Raw genomic sequence first — 18,697 nt, 5'->3', positions numbered from 1 at the left:
ATCTTTGAAATAAAGATAGTGGTTTAAGTTTAGGTTAGAAAACTAACCTTCTTATAATAGAGCTCTGTGTTATCAGAGCTGCTGCACGACACCCAGTATTTGGATTTTTCCCGGGCCTCTTTGAGCAGGTTCTGAAGTCTCCCCTCCAAAAGTGTTTGGTATGTTCCATCCTCATCTTCCGACTGCTTGCACAGCTCGTCAATTGTTGGTGCATGCAAATCAGCCTCCACGTAGGAATTACGCGACTGAGTAACCATCTCATGAGGGATCTAATGGGTGCATAAAAGCATAAGGTAAGGCTCACAGCAAATAAAAACAAGACTAGATACTGCATCCAGGCTTTAAATTCTTACTGCATAATAAACACAGGTTCTCGTACCTCAAAGAGGCGGTTGCACTCTATGATCATGTGAGCGAGGCCCTGTGCCGCTGCTAAATTCTCATTCAGATCCTTCTGGTCTGGTCTGCCAGTAGCATACTTCTTATGCATGGCCCTGGAGATTATATGAGGAGAGAAAACCTATTAGGCCAGCAGGGACTTCAGGTCAACATCCCCACAAGAAACAGTATATAAACCCTTCTTCCGCTCTGCAGGAAACCGCTTTGATCTCTTTAGCAACAATTTCAACTTGCTAAATTAGAGAGCTTTGCTTTGTTTGTACACAGCATGATCTCATAAAACATTAAGCTTTAACTGGGGTAAAACTGGCCCAGAAAGAGAGTTATCTACTGCACCCCTGAGGGATGAGTAAAATCTGTAACCCACTTTATAGCGATCTTTATGGAGCTGTGGGGAAGATAATCATGCAGGAGTTAATGTATGCATGTCTTCATCATTATTTTTGTAAACACAGAATGGCAGGTAATGTTACCCAAAACCACAGACACCAAGTTAAGTGTAACACAAGAAAAAAAGAAAACAATACCTTGGTGATAGATTGTCCTTCTTCATTTTGTTGAGATGGAAGAGGGACGGAGCCAGGCACACAGCAATATTCATAGGTGTCATCTGGTTCTCCGCCACAGAGGAAGTGACATCACTAAGGAAACAGAGCAGCGTCTGCAGTACCTCTCGATTTTCATCAGACATCAACATGATGGCGGCCTGGACAGCTTGCAATCTTTGGTCCTTTGGTACATCTGCACAGGTGAATAAAAGGATTAGAACACAACATTTGTGCTTTGCAGAGGTAGTGATAACAGATAAAAATGCAGTCTTTACTTACACTGGTAAATATGGAGGAAGGTCTCTCCCAGCTTGCTGGTGAGTAGGGGCTCAGGTAAATCCCTGAAGAATTGCTTCACCATATCAGCCACATCATAGGCAGACTGATCCTCATAATTTACATTTTCTGGAGAACTTTCATTCATCTGCCTCAGAGCTTGGATTCGAGACTTCACGCCTGATTTACGAAAAAGACCCACCTGGAAGCAAAACAGTTATATCACATAAACTTCATATATGAAAATGAAAGGCATGTGCAGTGTGAGAGTATCGTATACTGTCACTGACCTGGTCAAGGCACTGACTCCTCAAGTACCGCAGGGCCTGCTGCAGGCCGAGGGGCAAGGGCTGTCCTGAACGCTGCACATGCACAATGAGAGGAACTCCAAACACATTCTTATCCTTATAATCTGGTACCTTCATTCTCTTCATAAATTTTGGCACAGACCTAGGAGAGACATTAGCACATGTTTTAAAAAATTCTCTTTAGACTAAAGAAAGATGATGGCAATGAAGGACGCCAATACAGTATATCAGGATTTGGACAAATACATACATAAATAATACTGATGACTGAGAGTGATTATCAGTTCAAAGAACTGTAATAAAATCCAAATTGAAAATAGGAATCAAACATAAGTAGTTGGGAGAATACGTTAGACTTACCAAGTCCAGCCATGTTTATTGGTCAGGGAATACTTCTCCATGATTGCAGTCAAACGCAACAGTGAAAACTTTTGTAACAAACTCAGCTGGCCTGCTGATTGGTTTGTGATCTGCAGGGATGCTCTTGAGTGACTTAGACGATTAGATATCTGAAAGCTGGGCCATCTTAACCTAATGCCAAAAGAGATTAAAAAAGCAAAGAAAATAGAGTAAACTTTTATTCATCTTAACATACTCTTACTGCTTAGTTCTATCAGTTCAGTCTTACCTATTAGGTCTTGTGAGTGATGCACCTACACCGGAGTCCCTCCTTTCCCTGAGCCTTGTAGATTCTGTCTCTGTAAGTGATACTTTGTCTCTGTCTCCATCACTAGGCACGATCTGGCTTTCCGTGACAGAATTTCCCTCAAAGTCCAATGTAATCTGACTAGAGGACTGAAGCCCTGCTGTATCATCCTTCCCGTCATCGATCTGTACTATCCCCTCGCCTCCAGGTAACACATTTTTTGACCAGTGGTCCACTATCTGTTGTAGACCATTGACATGCAGTAAGATATCATCCAGGTGTGGAAACAGATCCTCTTTCTCCAGGTCTATCAGGTCTCCAGTGCTGGCATACAGATGCGAGCCAGGAACATTATCGTACACACTGATGCGGCTACCTCTGGAAGAGGACTGGGTGGCAGGCCGTGTTTCCTTTCTGCATGAAATTAAAGGGGAGTCCAGGTGCATGCTGCCAGTGTGCCAGTTAATTGAGGCGCCACCAGTTGGGGACAGGCTCTCTATGGACAATGCTTTGGGGAAGGTTCCTGGCTTGTGGTCTTTGGGAATGTGGACCACGAGGTTTTCATAAGAGCAAAATTCATTTCTACGATTTTGTTCTGCAACTTTATTCATTTGGGATCCTGAGAAGATGTCCATGTCCTCCAAATACATGCCGCTGCGTTTATGGTCAACACGGTGAGGCTTACGCTCTTTTAGGCTGGGTGTGCTGACAGTGCTGCCACCAGAATGGCTGCTACCCTCACTACTGGAGTGGGATGGCAGAATTTTATTGCATGGTGGTTCCAGAGCTCCACCATCTCCATTTATTATGTCTTCACACCTCAATTTCTTCAGGGCCTGGGCCTTCTGCTGCAGCACAGGAGAGCTGATTACCAGCGTCTTATGGCCTTTTCCCAGAGTACCTCGGGAGCTCAGTGTATCCATACGCTTTAGTAACTCCTTGGCACGAGAGTGGGTTGTTTTGCTGTGCTTGTCAGATGGTGAATTGAAGTGAGCAAATTCTTTGGGGATGTGAGGCATTGTGAGAGAAGTTGAGTCTGGCATTGCTGCAGTGTCTGAGCAGGTGCGGTTAGAACAGTCAGAGTCCTCTGTGCTGAGGCCCCGATGACCGCTGCCTCCGCTGCTCTCGCTGTGCAAAGAAGAGACCTCTGGCTCACTGAGGTCTGTCAGAACACTCTCGCTGCTGGTGGTAGTTCTCAGAGGCACACCATCTCTGGAGAGCTCACCCTCTCTGTGATTTCCCAGCAGACTGTCAATGTCCTGTAACCTGGACCAACGCCGGCTGCTCCACTCAAAGGTCCATTTGTCACTAATAGCAAACAGATCGTCTTCATCAGAGTCTTCACTCTGGGAAAAGAAAGATTATTTTACACTAATTATTCTGGCAGATATAACTGCAACTGCTGCTATTTAGGTCTCATGAAAGTTACTGCAGTAGTAAATAACTATCCACTGAAATAAGAATAACAATCAAAAAGACCATGGATGCAGAAACACTCCACAAAGGATAATTTGCATATTTTACCTCTTTGTAGTGTGTGTGTGAATTTTTTTCACTGGAAGCTAAAACGTGTGTACTAACACACAAAATCTATAGCACAAAGGATAGCTACAGGCAATAAAAGGAAAATGTGTTTGCAAAGGACTAATACCATTATGCAACCAGCCAAGACAAGGCTACATTCCAGTGCGCGAACAAATAAGAAGTAATAACTGTGAATGTAATAATAGTTGTATATAAAGATAAAGTTAGGTTCTATTTGTGCTGAAGCATGTATTAACATTTCTTTTCAACATCTTAAAAATTACTGATAACTACTGTGGTATTAGACTCAAAGATTTTTTTTCTATTAAGAGCTACAAACCAAGAATAACAGCTCAAAGCAGTCCAGACTATGTGGAGAGTCGCACACAAAAGGCTATTGTTGTGGCAAAAATAAATATATTACCAATTGAGTAGGGGTGCAACGATATTCGTATCGATATTGAACCGTTCGATACAGTGCTTTCGGTTCGGTACGCATATGTATCGAACAATACAAAATGTTTAATTTATTTTATCAACTTTCCTTCTGACAATGCTGTCTGTGTTGAGCGCTCAGTGAATCTGCGTTCGACTACTCCGCCTAGGCTCGACAGTGCAGCCTAGGCGGAGTAGTCGAACGCAGATTCACTGAGCGCTCAACACAGACAGCATCATCAGAAGGAAGAGCGCAGGGCAAGCTAGCGAGACAGAAGTTAAGCTCTCCTTACAACATGGACCTCCCCCACTCTCATTCAGATCTGGCGTTTGGAATTATTTTGGTTTTCATGTGACGTATGACCCTGAAGGTAAGCGAGTCATGCACTAAAGTAAAACAGTATGTTGGATGTGCCATGCAATGCTCAATTACATGGGTGGGAGCTAGTGTGTTAGCGCAGTTAGCTCGTTAAGGTGTTGGCCGTCTAGCCCCATGCACGGGGCGATCGGCGGTAGCTCGTTAACGGAGATTTGCCGTGTTGTGGCGTTAAGGTCATTTCAACGAGATTAACCTGAAAGCACTAGTGGGAACACAACGAATATGACTGCACATTTACGCCGACATCATCCTAGTGCAAAGACAAGTGGAAGCAGAAAAAAAACAAGCAAGCATGCTACTAACTTTAGCCGAGTCATTTAGACAGCTGTTAGCACATGATTCTCCTTATATGTTTAATATGCTGCTGAGAATATAGCCCAGAAGAAGCGGATAGTATAGCTTTTATTTTGGAAAGAGCCATTTCTCTGTAATAAACTCTCTTTTTCCAAAGATGAGTGATTCCTCAATCAGATACAGGGCTCGCAATATCGCTAGCCCGACGTCCCGGGGCTAGCGATCTTTTCAGTCGGGCTACCAAAATCTATCTCTGCCCTGCCCGTCGGGCTATTGCAGGAAGGAAAAATATATGTCAATGCTTTTGCATTCTTTCAGAAATGTAGCTGGGTAATTATGTCATTGGCATCGGTGAGCCACTGTCAATATGTGACATATTGAAATCGCGTTTGAATTTGCGCTTGTTTTTTTGCTTTCACTTTGCAATGACAGCACTGATCTGTGGGTGATGATAATTTGTGCACCAATTCCTCTGACATCGTCTTATTAATCGTTAGCTTACTATGCAAACATGACAAGTGAAATCTCCCGCAGCTTAAACATGTGAGAGGTTGATCGCGCAGAGAATCGCTGAGCTTATGTGAGTGCGTGTGTAAAAGCAGCAGGATTTATATTTGACTACGATGACCTTCACAGACAGATATATATTTTAGTTCTGCTGAGCCAAATAAGACAGGTCAGGGTGAAGAAGTGACAGCCAAAGAAAAGCTTACCACAAAACTGAGAAGTTATGACAAATCAGACTATAAGGCAAAAAGAAAGTGCAGCTTTATGGTTTCATGGACAAAAGAATTTCTGTGGCTGCAATATGACGAGCTAAATAACCAGGGCTGCACATAAGTGGTCCGCAGGTGCGCATTCGCTGTCAAAATAAAAAACACGCACAAGGGTTAGGGTTAAATTTAAAAACTGTACTTTTGAGTTAAAATATATATTTATAATTTTAATAAATGACAAATTAAAAAGGCATGAACATTTTTTTGTATCGAAAAAATATCGAACCGTGACACCAAGGATCGAACCGAACCGAACCGTGAATTTTGTGTATCGTTGCACCCCTACAATTGAGTCATAAAGTGTTTTAAAAATATATCTCTTCAAGGAGGATGCTGTTTTTTCCCCAAATCCAAAATGCATTTAATGTTATATTATACTTGTCACAACTGTAAAAGTAAAAAGACTTTAACACTTACTTTCTTCTTTGGAAGATTCACGTCAAGTTTCATAGAGGCACACTTATTTAAAGTGTGGAGTCGCCTGAAAGAAAAACAGCCTTAGGATGAAAAGCTGTTCCAAGCAAACAAAAGAAAGCAGCAGTAGTAATCAACACCAGATGAGCAGACTAGAAAAAGATCCACTTCTGTTTGTTGTTTAAGTGTTAATCTGATCAGTGTCTGTTTGGATGCACAGCCAGACCCAGTGGGAAACTGAATTTATCCATATAATAGTATCCTAAACCTAATGAACACCGGTAATTGTCAGTTGCTCTGTTCTCTAAGTGATAGTGGCTTGAAGGGCTGCCTGTAGCAGTCTGACAAACGTGAACTTTAGTTCAACTTTGCCTAATCAAATTCATTCAAAATTTTCCCCTGTACGTGCTAACATATAGGTCTTAAATGTGATCTTCAACTTGGCATGGTGATTTAGAAAGACTGTCCTTAACATGAAGCATAGACAATATAGCTGTAGGTTTTGCATTTATCATAATCTATTTATAAACACTGATGTACATTTCCTTAGCGTAGTTTTATAAAAAGAAACAGTGAATGCTTTCAGTATCTCTAATAAACATCACGAACTAAGGCTTTGAGCGTATCCTTAGTGATTACAGTTTATAGGAGTCTGTGGGTGTGCCAACTGGAATTTACAGTACACTGTACAACAGCACTAAGAGCTGAAAATGAACCAACCGCTGCAGATGGAAAAAATGACGACATAAGAAAACACACTCCCGCTAAACTGAGTGTTGGCTTTAGACAAAGAAACAAATGTGCGGTAAGATAATTACAAGCTTTAACAGCTCCACATACTGCTAACAGGCTTTTTTTAAACCGACTGACAGTATTGTTCTGTGTCAGTAAAAGGCCTCTAACCATTCTCCAGTGTTACAGAAGGGGTTAGTTAAACAAGACGTTCCCATGATTGTTACTGTAGATAGTGGAGCACTGAAGAGGGGGATCTCTAAGCTGGGGGCCCTTTATTCCGCAGGCCAGAAGAGCTTTGAATGTGGTTACTATAAAAAGGAGGCTGCTTAGTGAAGGATCAGAGAGCAACTCACACACATAAAATAACTATCTGCTTCAGTTCAATCACAAGATGAAGGCCGCTGTTTATTTTTGCACACATGCCTGTGGTGGCAAAACTGATAATAAAGCCATCCTAATGTTACCATAGAGATGGAGGAACGTCGTGGACAACAATCACGTTAGAGGTGGAACTGTTTCCAATTGTGTTGTATTTATCCCGTGGCTAGTTTGGAATTCAGATGAGTTTCTTTAGGGTTGTTTAGAGTCACAGCATATTGAGCTGTGCAAGGCACCCCTCACGTTCCTTCTGCTGTCCTCTTGGGATGGTTGCTATAGTTACATTGGTAGCCTGAGTGCTGTTTGCATCTTGGCTCGAAAAAGTATATGCGTTGTCTCACCCTACAAGAACGTTATTATAACCACCAGTTGTTGGCTTAGTGTACGTTTTTAGTCACTCTCTGGCAAACTAGGAAATCATATACAGTATTTATGCATAGTTGGGTTAGATGAACAGCAGAAGAGTCTCATCAGTGCTCTTGCAAGTGAAGGATTTAATAAAGCTGCAAGAGGCATAAAATGTGGAAAAGGCCAAAAAAATTTAAAAACAGCCGTATCCTCTTGCAGTGCTAAAAATAGGTCAACGATCCGATCTGACTTCAAAAGAGTCAATCACACTATTAGACAACCATATCCTTCCACCTGATGTTGTTCTAATTTATGCTAGCCAAAGTCTCCAATCCCAGGCTAAGTGTTCTAAAGCCTGGAAACTCTCTTATCTCTCAGATTACTTACAAACAACAAGAAGGACATCAGGTTAATATAGAAGTATTTTATCCAGTAGAAAAGAGCATGTTGCTTACACCAACTTTAAACCAAAATTTTCATTTTGTCCATTTGGGGACCACCATATCTGTGCAACCTGGTGAAGGTCTGTAAGCAGTGATTTAGTAAATGAAATAATAAACATAACTCCAAGTGGGGAAAAAACTTCATAGTAAGCTACTTTCAGCTGATCGCTGCCACATAGGGGTCCCCACAGTGGGTAGCTTCATGTTTGATTTGGCAGAGTTTTAAGCTGAATGCCCTTCCTGACACGATCCCAAAGGGGATAACCAACGAGTTTATGTAATAACAGTTGTATAAATACAGGATTTGTGTCTGCAGCTTTTAGCTTTTTAAACTTTTTTCACATCATTCCATGGAAGTTGTGCTTCCATGCCAAACTTCACAGGGCCTTTAACATAGCTCCACTTCAGTGTTTGCAACTTTATTTCAAAGATTAGCTATAAATATCTGACATGACATTACCTGCACAGAGGTTCCACAAGATCTTTGTCCAAAAAATCATGATCTCTTTTCACAGGAGTAATGTCAATGGGAAACTGCGAATCTGGAATAAAAAGAATAAAAGTTGGAGAAAGAAGCAGTGTTCAAATTCCTCCCTGACATTTTAGCAGTGTTCTTGGATATGATGAATGGATAGAGAGATGGGGAAAACACATTCTTTCCAGAACTACATTGAAAGCTGGGAGACCACTAAACTTGTTTTGTATGTGATGCTAATGAGCAGAGACAGAATTTGTTCAAATAACAGCGTTCAGACTTGTGAGCATTACGTCTTGCCCTGGGTATGGGCTTCCTCTTACATAACTTAAGAGGATGAATCTAACATTCCACTGCATTCATGTCAAGTTGTCGAATTCTTATAAAAAGCAGAGGTTGCTCAGTCTGATTTTAAAGTTGGGCGAATATTCTGTTAAACTGTATTCTGGACTTAAAAAAATGGCAAAAGCTTCAAGCACTGGGATAATTTCTAATACACAATCCCAATATCATACTAAAATTATGTTAACTTATTATTCACTCAAACAGCAATGTCTGCATTCATTGCCAAAGTCCACATACTATCTACAAACTGTCAGAAAACAAATATATTGCACCACAGCACATCAGAAGTCTGGCCACAGCGCAGAGATCTGAGGGAGTATAGCTACCTTAAGCGCTGATAAAACCCAGTTCGTCCCATGACTTTAGTCTTTAAGCACAGAAGACATGTTTATGTAGTAATCGTAGCTTGGAAAAGATTAGACTTTAAAAGCAGCTGAATTTTCCACTTGTGTTGCTGTGTCTAGGGATCTGACTGCGGTTCAAGCTCCAAGGCTTCCTGAGAATAGTGGTGTAAATGAGGCGCACTATGCAGCTCATGAATACATGGTTTTGTGTACAGTGTTGGGGGCAGACCAGATAACACTGTGTACCATTATTCACTCATCAGCTTGCAAGTCCATGTTCAATCAAAAACACTGTTCTATTTAGGAACAGATCTAAAATTTAAAAAAGCCATTTTTAGTTCCTTACAGAAGCCTTTTATTGCTGTTCTACTTTGTTAACCCTTTTCCCTTCAATGTCAACATTTCGACCCTTTGGTTATGTGTGAATGTGTGGAGGAGTTTTTTTGTTTTTTTACCTTCAAAGAGCTGAGCATACTGGGGAAATCCTGCTGCCCGCAGCCAATCACACGCCTCTTTCGCCTCAATTTCTGAAATACAAGAAATTTTGTTGTTTGAGATAAAAAGTGAAATATAGTCACATTACATGAGTTAGTTTTCATTTTGACAAAGAAACTGGGCTTTCAAGTGAAACCAAAACCAAGCCTGCGCCTTTTTCCAACACGCACAACAGACTTAAGATTGGACAGACAGCAGATCTGGGTAAATCCAGAGATACTATTATGTATAAAACAAACAGTGACAAAATGTAAATAGGGTAAAAGGATCCTTATCAGCACTCTATGTCTCTTTAATAGAGTCCGAGCAAAGCAAACAAGTAGAGTTTGTGATAATTGATCCCTCCAGTCATGATCATAAACTGGTCCCGGTGACCTGACGTCTCTGCTGATGACAAGGAGAGGAAACAGACCATTGGCGCCTTTCCATTAATGCTAATAGAGCTGGGTGACATTTACCGCCTACACAAGACATGCTGTCTGACACACCAGTGCTACAGTAAATAGGTTGCGTTACATTAGGAGAGGAAATGTAAAACTGTAGTCAATAAACATCAGAATTTATAAGAATGTGTTAGGAGAAATAATGCAGGATTATTATAGCTTTTTTATGTTGAAAAAAGGCCTACTTGTCCTCATTGAAGAAGATTATTTGCTGTTTATTGCAGTTTCCTATAAAAACATTTTTCTTAAGGTTTTTAAACTTCTGGTTGTTCTGAAAAATGCTTTTTGTTTTACTGTTTGTCTCACGATAATTAACAAACTGATCCAAAGACTAATTTATAACAAAAATTCTTAAAGTTTCAAAAAAAACACATAACCAAACAATGCCTTACATCATGGTGAGTCACTCCACAGGTACATTTTAAGCATTAGAAACCTAACTGACTCTGTGGTAAATTATTTTACATAAAACATATGAAGCACAGATTTTATATCTACCTAAATCTATTTATTAAACAGCTCTTACCAGTTTCAGGGTGGGTTTTTTGTTGTTATTGTTCAAAAACCTTTCCACAATTTGAAGAAGAATACAGACAGTAAATATTAATTCCAGAATAATCGTGCATAAACTGCGCCAGCGGCTGACAAACAATTCTCCCATTACATCTGAAGTCTTATTTCTAAGCCCTATCTGAGCCTGACAAAATACGACTGAAACATAAAACACCATCATTCATCACACTATACTTCATAATTACAGCAGTTGTATTGTTTAAATGAATATACAGCTATCGGACGTTTTTCCAGATATAATCCTGAACTCACCTGTGCTGCTTTACTTGTTTTCCATCCAGAAATCTATAAAAAGTGACTTTGGTCATGCAACTGAATAAATATTAACAGTTCCCTCTGTCCTTGGATGATAGAAAAGGTCTGCTGTTTACCCCCTTAACCAGCAGTTAAGTCAACATGTGTAGGCGTCCAGGAGCCACTCTGCTCTGTTCCCACCTGTATCAGCAGGAGCTAAAGGTTTTCTAAACAGCTAGCCTTCCCTCTTAGGGGGATAATATCAGGCCTTTATTATTCAACTGTAGCTCATAGTGAGAGCGCTGCCAGATCCTCTTGTGTCCCACAGCCACAGGTTGGACCACTGGGAGCAAGTAACATGAGCTGGGAATTCCTCTCTGTTTGGCATTCTGTAACACGATACTGAGACATTCTGTCCTCTCATCCTCTCTCTAAGGAAATCTCTTGTGGATAAAAGGCTGGATGGGCATGATGCCAAAAATGAGAACTTGTGTTTTCCCTCCACAACCCACATCTTTAAAACTGTGTACAGTATAAAATTACAGTTTCACAAAGAGATGAAACCCAGTTTGGCTGTGACACAATGGCTCTGAATGTTAAAAGCTGTGCACAACTCAAGCATCTGTGGCAACTGAGGGCGTCCTTCCTTTACCATTCTCTTTGTGCAACATTACCAAAAATATATTTTTAAAAAACCCAGCTGTTATGTAATTCATTGCATGGATATGACGTGACAAAATGCCCAAAGAAAACCTAGTTTAGATACAGAATTAGGTGGGTAGTCCCACAGTCTCATCCCAAACTTTTGATAAATATTGATTGGCAACAACATGAGCAAAACTTTTGGGGTTTTTATTTTGTTTTGTCCTGAGCCTTTATAATCTTCTTCCTTTCATACTCTTTTGTAAAACAATCTAAAATAAAAAGAACAAATTCATTCATTCATTAGTCTAATAAGTAATTATCGTCAGTGAAGCATCCGTCTTAATATGCCTACTCTCCAAAACACTTCAAACTACCACTGTAGTTTCCTGCCAGTAACAAATTATCATGTACTCACGGGATGTTTTCATCATACAGCCAGAGTGGTTCATACCGGTATATCCATCAAATCTTAAGAGTGTCTCTCAGCATGTCAGAGCATCTTCATTCCCACACTGAGCCACATTCCTGCCCTCTCTCCCTGTCTGAACACAGCTTCCAGTTGGAACTCAGATCCACAGCTCCTTTCCCTTTCTCTTTCCGTCTACCCCCAACTACCATGTGCCTGTCCCAACACTAAATCTCTCCTTCAACCCACCCCTTTCTGTGGCAGACTTGTGAACATTCACCCCCGTCTTCTTCCCCTTCAGCTCCTACTGCCCGACCCTCCTATCCAGCTCTGCCCACGACAACTCTTTTATACCCCACTCAGCAGATTTTTTGGCAAACATCTAAGCTATAACCAACAGAGGAGATTGCCTCTGAATCCTTGGACTCTCTTGTATTTCAATAATTAAAAATTAAGAATTTCCTACCATTTCCTAAAAGATGTTTCTCGACTCTCACTCAGTTTTCTGTCCAGATTACACGAGGTCAGCTTTTACAGTTTTTTTTTTCGAAACTTCATCCAAGAAGTGTTAAAAGTGATGTGGGAAAAGTTTAACTTAAACAAACAAAAGGGAAGAACGTTTTTTACAGACTCCAGATGTTGTTACAGCGGGTCAATGAAATGGAAAAAACGTAGGCAGCTGAACTCTGGGAAAACCATGACATAAACTGTCAGCAATCAGCAGCAGTGAATCATGCTGAGCCCCTCGGCTCACAAGACTCTGCGCTAACATCATCCTAACAGTAATATATGTCAATCTGTTTCAACTCTATGTCTGAAACAAAACAAATACACTCAAAGTCGTCTGATATGGTGAGAGTGTAGTTTCAAGTAAATAAATGCATAAAGAACACGATTTTTTAAAAATAAAATCTTTAAATAAAATATATTTTGACACAAACACACGTTTAAAAAAAGCAAAAAGTCAACTCAATTTACCTTAGAGTTCAATGTAAATCTTTTAAAGTGAAAGAATCAAATAAGCAAATGTTTTTATAAATCAAATCCAGAAGGACACTGGGGCCGGATTGGCTGTACAATACATCAATAGCCTAATTTTACATTATACTGATTAAATCCCCATAATTATGATTTATGAGGAAAACCTATTGGTTTAATATGCGGATAAAGCCACTTTAAAATGATCAGGGTTTTCCATGGCTCTGCGATTACGTAAGGATATCATATCCATCCATAATTTCCTATCATGTGAGTAGAATTCCAGATGTACTCCGCTTGCCCTCTGCCTGCCTCGCTGTGACACTTCTGCCATTTCCTCTCCTGGTCTAATGGGGCCAGGACTGGGTATAAAGCTTCAAGCACAGACAGAATGGCAGAGTCCCTCCACTTTAGTTACCTCAATAAATCATTTAACAGCAAAGACACTAAGAGCATGGCAGAACTTTAAAACGCTCAAACAAACGGTTTAATTTACTATCTGTGTATGCCCACACAAATGTGCCTCCTCCATACTTCGGTGCCACAAAATGAATCAGCCAGATGACTCAGACTGTAACTGAGTACTGAGACTGTCTATAGGAACACCTGGAGAATGATAAACAGAACCAGCAATATGGAAAAAAAAAGATTCCACTAGAAGGTGTCGTCATCCTGGGAAGCCTAGAGGTGAGGCCTCTCTTCTCCTTTATGATGCTAATTGCATACAGACACCCACTCACTGTGTGGAGTCAGCTAAGGCTAGACAGACAGCCAGGGGAAACACACTGTCCTTCTCCTAGTCTGCAACAAAACCGCAACATCTGATGTTTCATGCTGAAAATAGCCTTACATTCCTTCTGTCTCACAGCTTATAATTGTGTACAGGGGAGCAAACAGGAAGCGCAAAAGAAGAGAACAGAAGAGTTCAAGGAAATGCTTGCAATTCACAAGGTGGATTAATAGTGTGCTGCCCCATGCAATTCACCTAATGCCGTGGGAATAAAGCCTTCCTATTTCAAAAGAAGGTCTTAATTAACAAAGCTCTACATGTCCCTCAGACTCCAATATCCTCAGCACAATATGCCACAGCGAAACAGGAGGTGCCACTGCTTAACATCACAACTGCCTTTCAGTTTATAACATTCACATTATCACTGATAAACTACCAAGATAGTGAAATAAAGAATACTAGTCAAATTCAAGAGACTTTGTTTCTCTCGTATTGAGTGACAACAGAGTACCTTTGCAGATTTGACTTTGTTCTTGATTGGCACATGAGCTAGATGGCTCCACAGGCCAAGTAATTACAGAGAGCCAATGTTGAATCATCCAGGGACCTCCACCCCCTCATTTGATCCTGTGGGGCACACAGGGGACCTGTTATCTTGCGGTCGACACAGGATGCAGGTTTAAAATGATCAGCTTTTGGCTGTGTTGCTAAGACACCAAGGCAAAATGTCCCCAAATACAAATGAGCTGTGCAAATCTTGGGCCAACTTCTGCCCTGTGGTCCACACTGACCTGTGGAGAGATCCTTTCATTGGCCGACAGGTCTCCAGTAACAAAGTGGATAAAAAAAATCTCGGTGCCTCCTGAAGAACAGAGACTTTAGGACAATCACAGTGTGAGCCCAGAAAAACCTGGTGCCAAGGCGGCATTAGCATTCTGAACCTGTGTAAATGCAAGGTTTCACAATTAAATCTTAGATCCACAGACCAGCCTTTTAATCTATCATCATCATTTGGGCTTTAATTCTTTTCTTTGTCTGTTAAAAGTTATAAACCTTAGCATTTTTCATTTCTCAGCAGACACACACACACAAACTCACAGCAAGCACGTATTGATTAAATAGTAAAATGAGTAAATAACATAACAACGTGAGCTAGGGATCTGCTGCTGTTGACCATTGCCAAAGCCTGCTGGGTCAAAAGTCATCTGGGCTGTGTTTTTCTCTTGAGGTCCTGTATTGAATTTAAACAAGAGCAGCACAGCTGTGGTAACACTCTCCTTCACCTCTGAAGGACACCCAGAGAGAAGGTTCTTTCATCTTCAGGGGAAACAACCCATCAGCTCGCTTTCTTTCACCATTCATATTGCCTTTTGTCTAGAAATAGCCATTAGAGCTTTTTCAGCATTCACAAGCTAGTAATGATAATACAATGCACAGTGACAACAATTAAATACCAAGACGCTAACTCACATACGCTCATTCCTGTGCAGTGTTGGTCAGCAGTAGGTTTAAAAAACAACAACAACAAAAAAAAACCTTCAGTAAAATTCCAACTTGAAAATCATGTGGGAATGGCACGATTCATGATAATCCAAACATTGCTAAACTCTAGTAAATAACTACAAATGGTTTCTAAAAGCAAATATCAGTTTATGTTCCAAGTCAACAGTCAGAAAGAAAAGGGAAAGCTTTCAAAATCACTCTGCCACAAACAGCCTTTCCATGGAGGATTTACAGATGATCCCAGACACAAACTGCAAACTGATAGCCATTCCTGCTGGCTGGGAGTCAGAGCCAGAAGACAAATAACTGGGTATGATGCTGGGGCCACGTGGCTTCTGAGCAAGCCAAGTCTTCAAAGTTCAAACCATCAGCTCTACAGTGTTTTCAGGCAGGCTGTTACAGTGTCTCACATTGACTTGGTTTCGAGAAAACGTTCTAACAATCACATGTTGAATCCCTGGGGTTGCTTTGCAAATAGCAAAAACTGAGGTTAGTGTCAAGTGTACTTCTGCTTCACAGACAGGTGTTCTGCTTCCTCCCCTTTGGTCACACTACAGGATACTTTGGCACATGGCTTCAAACTGACACTTAAACAGAAGTGGCTTTTACTACAGAAGGGACCTCTGACCCCAAACTCTAGAAAGGATGGTAATTTCCAGATCCCCATGTACCTCCACTTTACTGCCAATAGCTCTGAATAGAGGAGAAATCAATCAGTCGAGCTTTCTGTGAAATACATACGCAGCAACTTCCAAGAGACAATGTGAAAGCTAAACACTTCCAGACACTGAACTGAAGCCACGTTCCCACGCATGTTAAAGTGTTCTGAAAACTATCGTGGAGGCCCTTTTCTTAAGGATTTGCTTTCTTTTGTGATAAAAGTATCAGCTTTGGCTTTTGCTGATTTCCTTCTTCATGCAGGCAAAAGTCCCTGAAACCCTGGACTATTTCCTCAACCCACAGTGATCTTTATAGATTAATCATTGCTCTAGTTTTCAGATGAAATTATTCACTCTATCAACAGATAAGAAACACAGTGCAAGATTAATAACATGGGCAGGGCAGTAATAACATGCACCAAGGAGTTGCTATCTGCTCTCATAAATTTTCCTTTTTCAAAACTGTGGTTTTTTTTTTTAAAGCCAACATAGGAAGCATAGCTTGTTGAAACAGATCCTAGAGAGCTATTGTACCTGTGGACATATGTGCTCCCTGCAGTCCTGATGTAAGGCCTGCAATCCTATCAGACTTACGGTGAGCTCCACTTTCTCTTCACTAACATCTCCTTGGAGCTGTCTGCTACCTCCCCTCTTTCTTTTCCTTTTCCCTCTCTCAGCAAGATTCCTGTCAGGGCTCTTCTAGTTGACTCCCTCCTCCTCGTCTTTTATGGCAGCTCTGTTACAGTTAGCTCCTACAGTTTCCCATGTGGCCATGTAGTTAAATGTAACACTTTAGTCCTACAAACAAACTAAACAAGTTCTTATACAGTAGGTCTTTGATGCATCTGCATTCAAAGTCCATACATCTTGTCTTTTATGTGAAATTCTATAGGGTGCATGCCTTGATTCTCCATTCTCTTTGATAGTCTACGTAAACACTACAATTTGGTTTTCCAGTGAAGAAGAATTACTAATTGCTAAGAATTACTGACAAACTCTCAGGCAGCTCAGGTGAAATCTTGACAGTAACATGAAAATAGAATTACTGGAAGCTTTATGACACATGTTTCTAATGTTGTGGCACCCACAAAGATAAAAAAAAAAAAAAAAATTCAGATGCTAATTAGTATAAATGTCTTGATGCATGCTCAATCATCCAGGTAAGGAAATCCCAAAATGCTCCAGGTGATCCAGAAGAGAAGAAGGACAACTGCTGCCTAAGTGAAAACCCTTAGTGAGCCCTTATGAGTCAGGAGTATCGGAACACCTGAGGCACATTTTCTCTGTGATTTTCAAACCCCAAAACACGCTGCACCAAAAATTGGTCCACCCCAAGGATCCAGTTGCCTGGCACAAACAGAGTAATATTGTGTACGCCATTAAGTGCCAGGAGAATTACTGTGATTAATACATCGGGGAAACCAACAACCTCTGGCTAAGCGGATGGCACAACACAGAAGCACTAAGCAACCAGTGGCCACTCTCAATGGTGAGGATGTACACATCCTGGACAGGGAGGAACGCTGGTTTGAGCGGGGAGTCAGGGAGGCCCTTTTTCGTGAAAAGAGAAAGAGCATCTCTGAATCAAGGAGGGGGCCTAAGGGTACATCTTTCACATTGCAGCCATTCCCCAACTCTCTGTGAATGCTTCCCATGACCATTGATCAATGCTTGTGACAATTTGCATATTAATGATCAAGAAACTGACCTCACAGCCCATTTTTCATCAGTGGTGCTAGTTTCAGTCATTATGCAAATGTACTGTTTATAAGATTGGGGAAACCTGCAGTCAGCTGAGACTGAAGAAGTCGCTTGAATGAGTGACGAAACGTTTCCCCCCACTGAAAAGGCTACATCTAGATGAACAGAATCAACTTTTTGAGATAATTAGTATAAACTAACACATCCTGTGTAGTTTATGAGTGAAGTAATGAGTAAAGACAAAAATAGAAAGGAAAAAACATCCTGAAGAAATCCTTCTGAAGTCAGATCCTGCAGAGCTCTATTAGGTCCTCCTTCCTATCATTTGGAAAGGTTCCCAGAGGGCACTATGGAGGGTTCCCTCCTTCTCTGGGAATGGCCTGGGAGAGTCAGAGGGTAGAGAGAGGGCCAATGTCAGAGCACGGGCCCCATACCGTGAGAAAGCCCTCTCAGGACCTCCACAATAAAAGCATGGAGCATCCGTTGGGATGCTGGTCCTAATTAACAACTTCAAAGTGAGTGGCTACAAGATTTCCTCAGGAGCTTGATGTACTCATGAAACAGACTTGTGAGTGGCAGCACAGAGGATCATACTGTCAGCACAACTTTTGTGTATGACGAGGTACAGCTTTGGTTTACCAGTACTGCCAGCCACCCATAGAGTTAAGTGACTGTTCTGCTCTATTAGAGCATTTGTACTCTTACCCACAGAACAATAACTTAAAAATGTAAAACCACTTCTCATCTGTGCCCGTCGGCGTCTGGGCTGAATAGCCTATAAAGAGGAGAGACGGCGGCTGAATGTCTGTGACCTGGATGTGCGCTGCCTTTACACTTCTGTCATTTTTTTCCAGCTATGACTTGTAATGCACATTTCTACCACAAGAGGTCAGTCAAGTGTTAAACTCTGGCACTTAGAGCACTGTGTTTTAATCACCAATTATTTTGGACTATATAATACATAGTTATCTATATTTTTTATTTCACATCCATACAAAATACATTTATATATAAGCAAATGTGGAAATTTAAGGTCAGACCCCTAAAGGCACTGACTATATAATCTCTTTTCTAACCAAGACCAAGCCAAAATAAATCTACTATTCACTGTAAAAACAGTACAGCATTTTTTTGTGGCATGTGGAATATAAAACATCTGAGCAGTTTTCCAAAGCACTTCTGTTAATATGTGACTTTGTGTTCCTGTTACAGTGCAGCCAAGGCATTTCTTCAATCTGCACCTAGTAAATGATTAGCTCCACA

The 18,697-nt window shown here is 40.9% G+C and overlaps 1 protein-coding gene across 4 annotated transcripts in view; it reads right to left on the bottom strand.

The window, feature by feature from the left end:
- Window positions 1-18,697, bottom strand: part of stard13b (StAR related lipid transfer domain containing 13b) — a 64,217-nt gene that overhangs the window by 1,261 nt on the left and 44,259 nt on the right. For all 4 annotated transcript variants that reach the window (XM_085370837.1, XM_085370836.1, XM_085370838.1 and 1 more), the window contains 10 exons: window positions 9,523-9,594; window positions 8,364-8,445; window positions 6,003-6,066; window positions 2,160-3,523; window positions 1,892-2,062; window positions 1,514-1,673; window positions 1,227-1,425; window positions 927-1,140; window positions 380-494; window positions 48-269 (listed from right to left, as the gene is read on the bottom strand). In XM_085370837.1, the coding sequence (XP_085226963.1) occupies window positions 48-269; window positions 380-494; window positions 927-1,140; window positions 1,227-1,425; window positions 1,514-1,673; window positions 1,892-2,062; window positions 2,160-3,523; window positions 6,003-6,066; window positions 8,364-8,445; window positions 9,523-9,594 (2,663 nt within the window). The remainder of the gene's footprint in view (window positions 1-47; window positions 270-379; window positions 495-926; window positions 1,141-1,226; window positions 1,426-1,513; window positions 1,674-1,891; window positions 2,063-2,159; window positions 3,524-6,002; window positions 6,067-8,363; window positions 8,446-9,522; window positions 9,595-18,697) is intronic.

This window comes from Diplotaxodon limnothrissa, linkage group LG14 (genome assembly GCF_057381915.1).
Source record: "Diplotaxodon limnothrissa isolate DT_005_m linkage group LG14, D_limnothrissa_male_GT1.1, whole genome shotgun sequence".
In the NCBI taxonomy this organism is placed as follows: domain Eukaryota; kingdom Metazoa; phylum Chordata; class Actinopteri; order Cichliformes; family Cichlidae; genus Diplotaxodon; species Diplotaxodon limnothrissa.
Note: the sequence above shows the minus strand (reverse complement) of the source record. Positions and strands in the feature narration are given on the sequence as shown.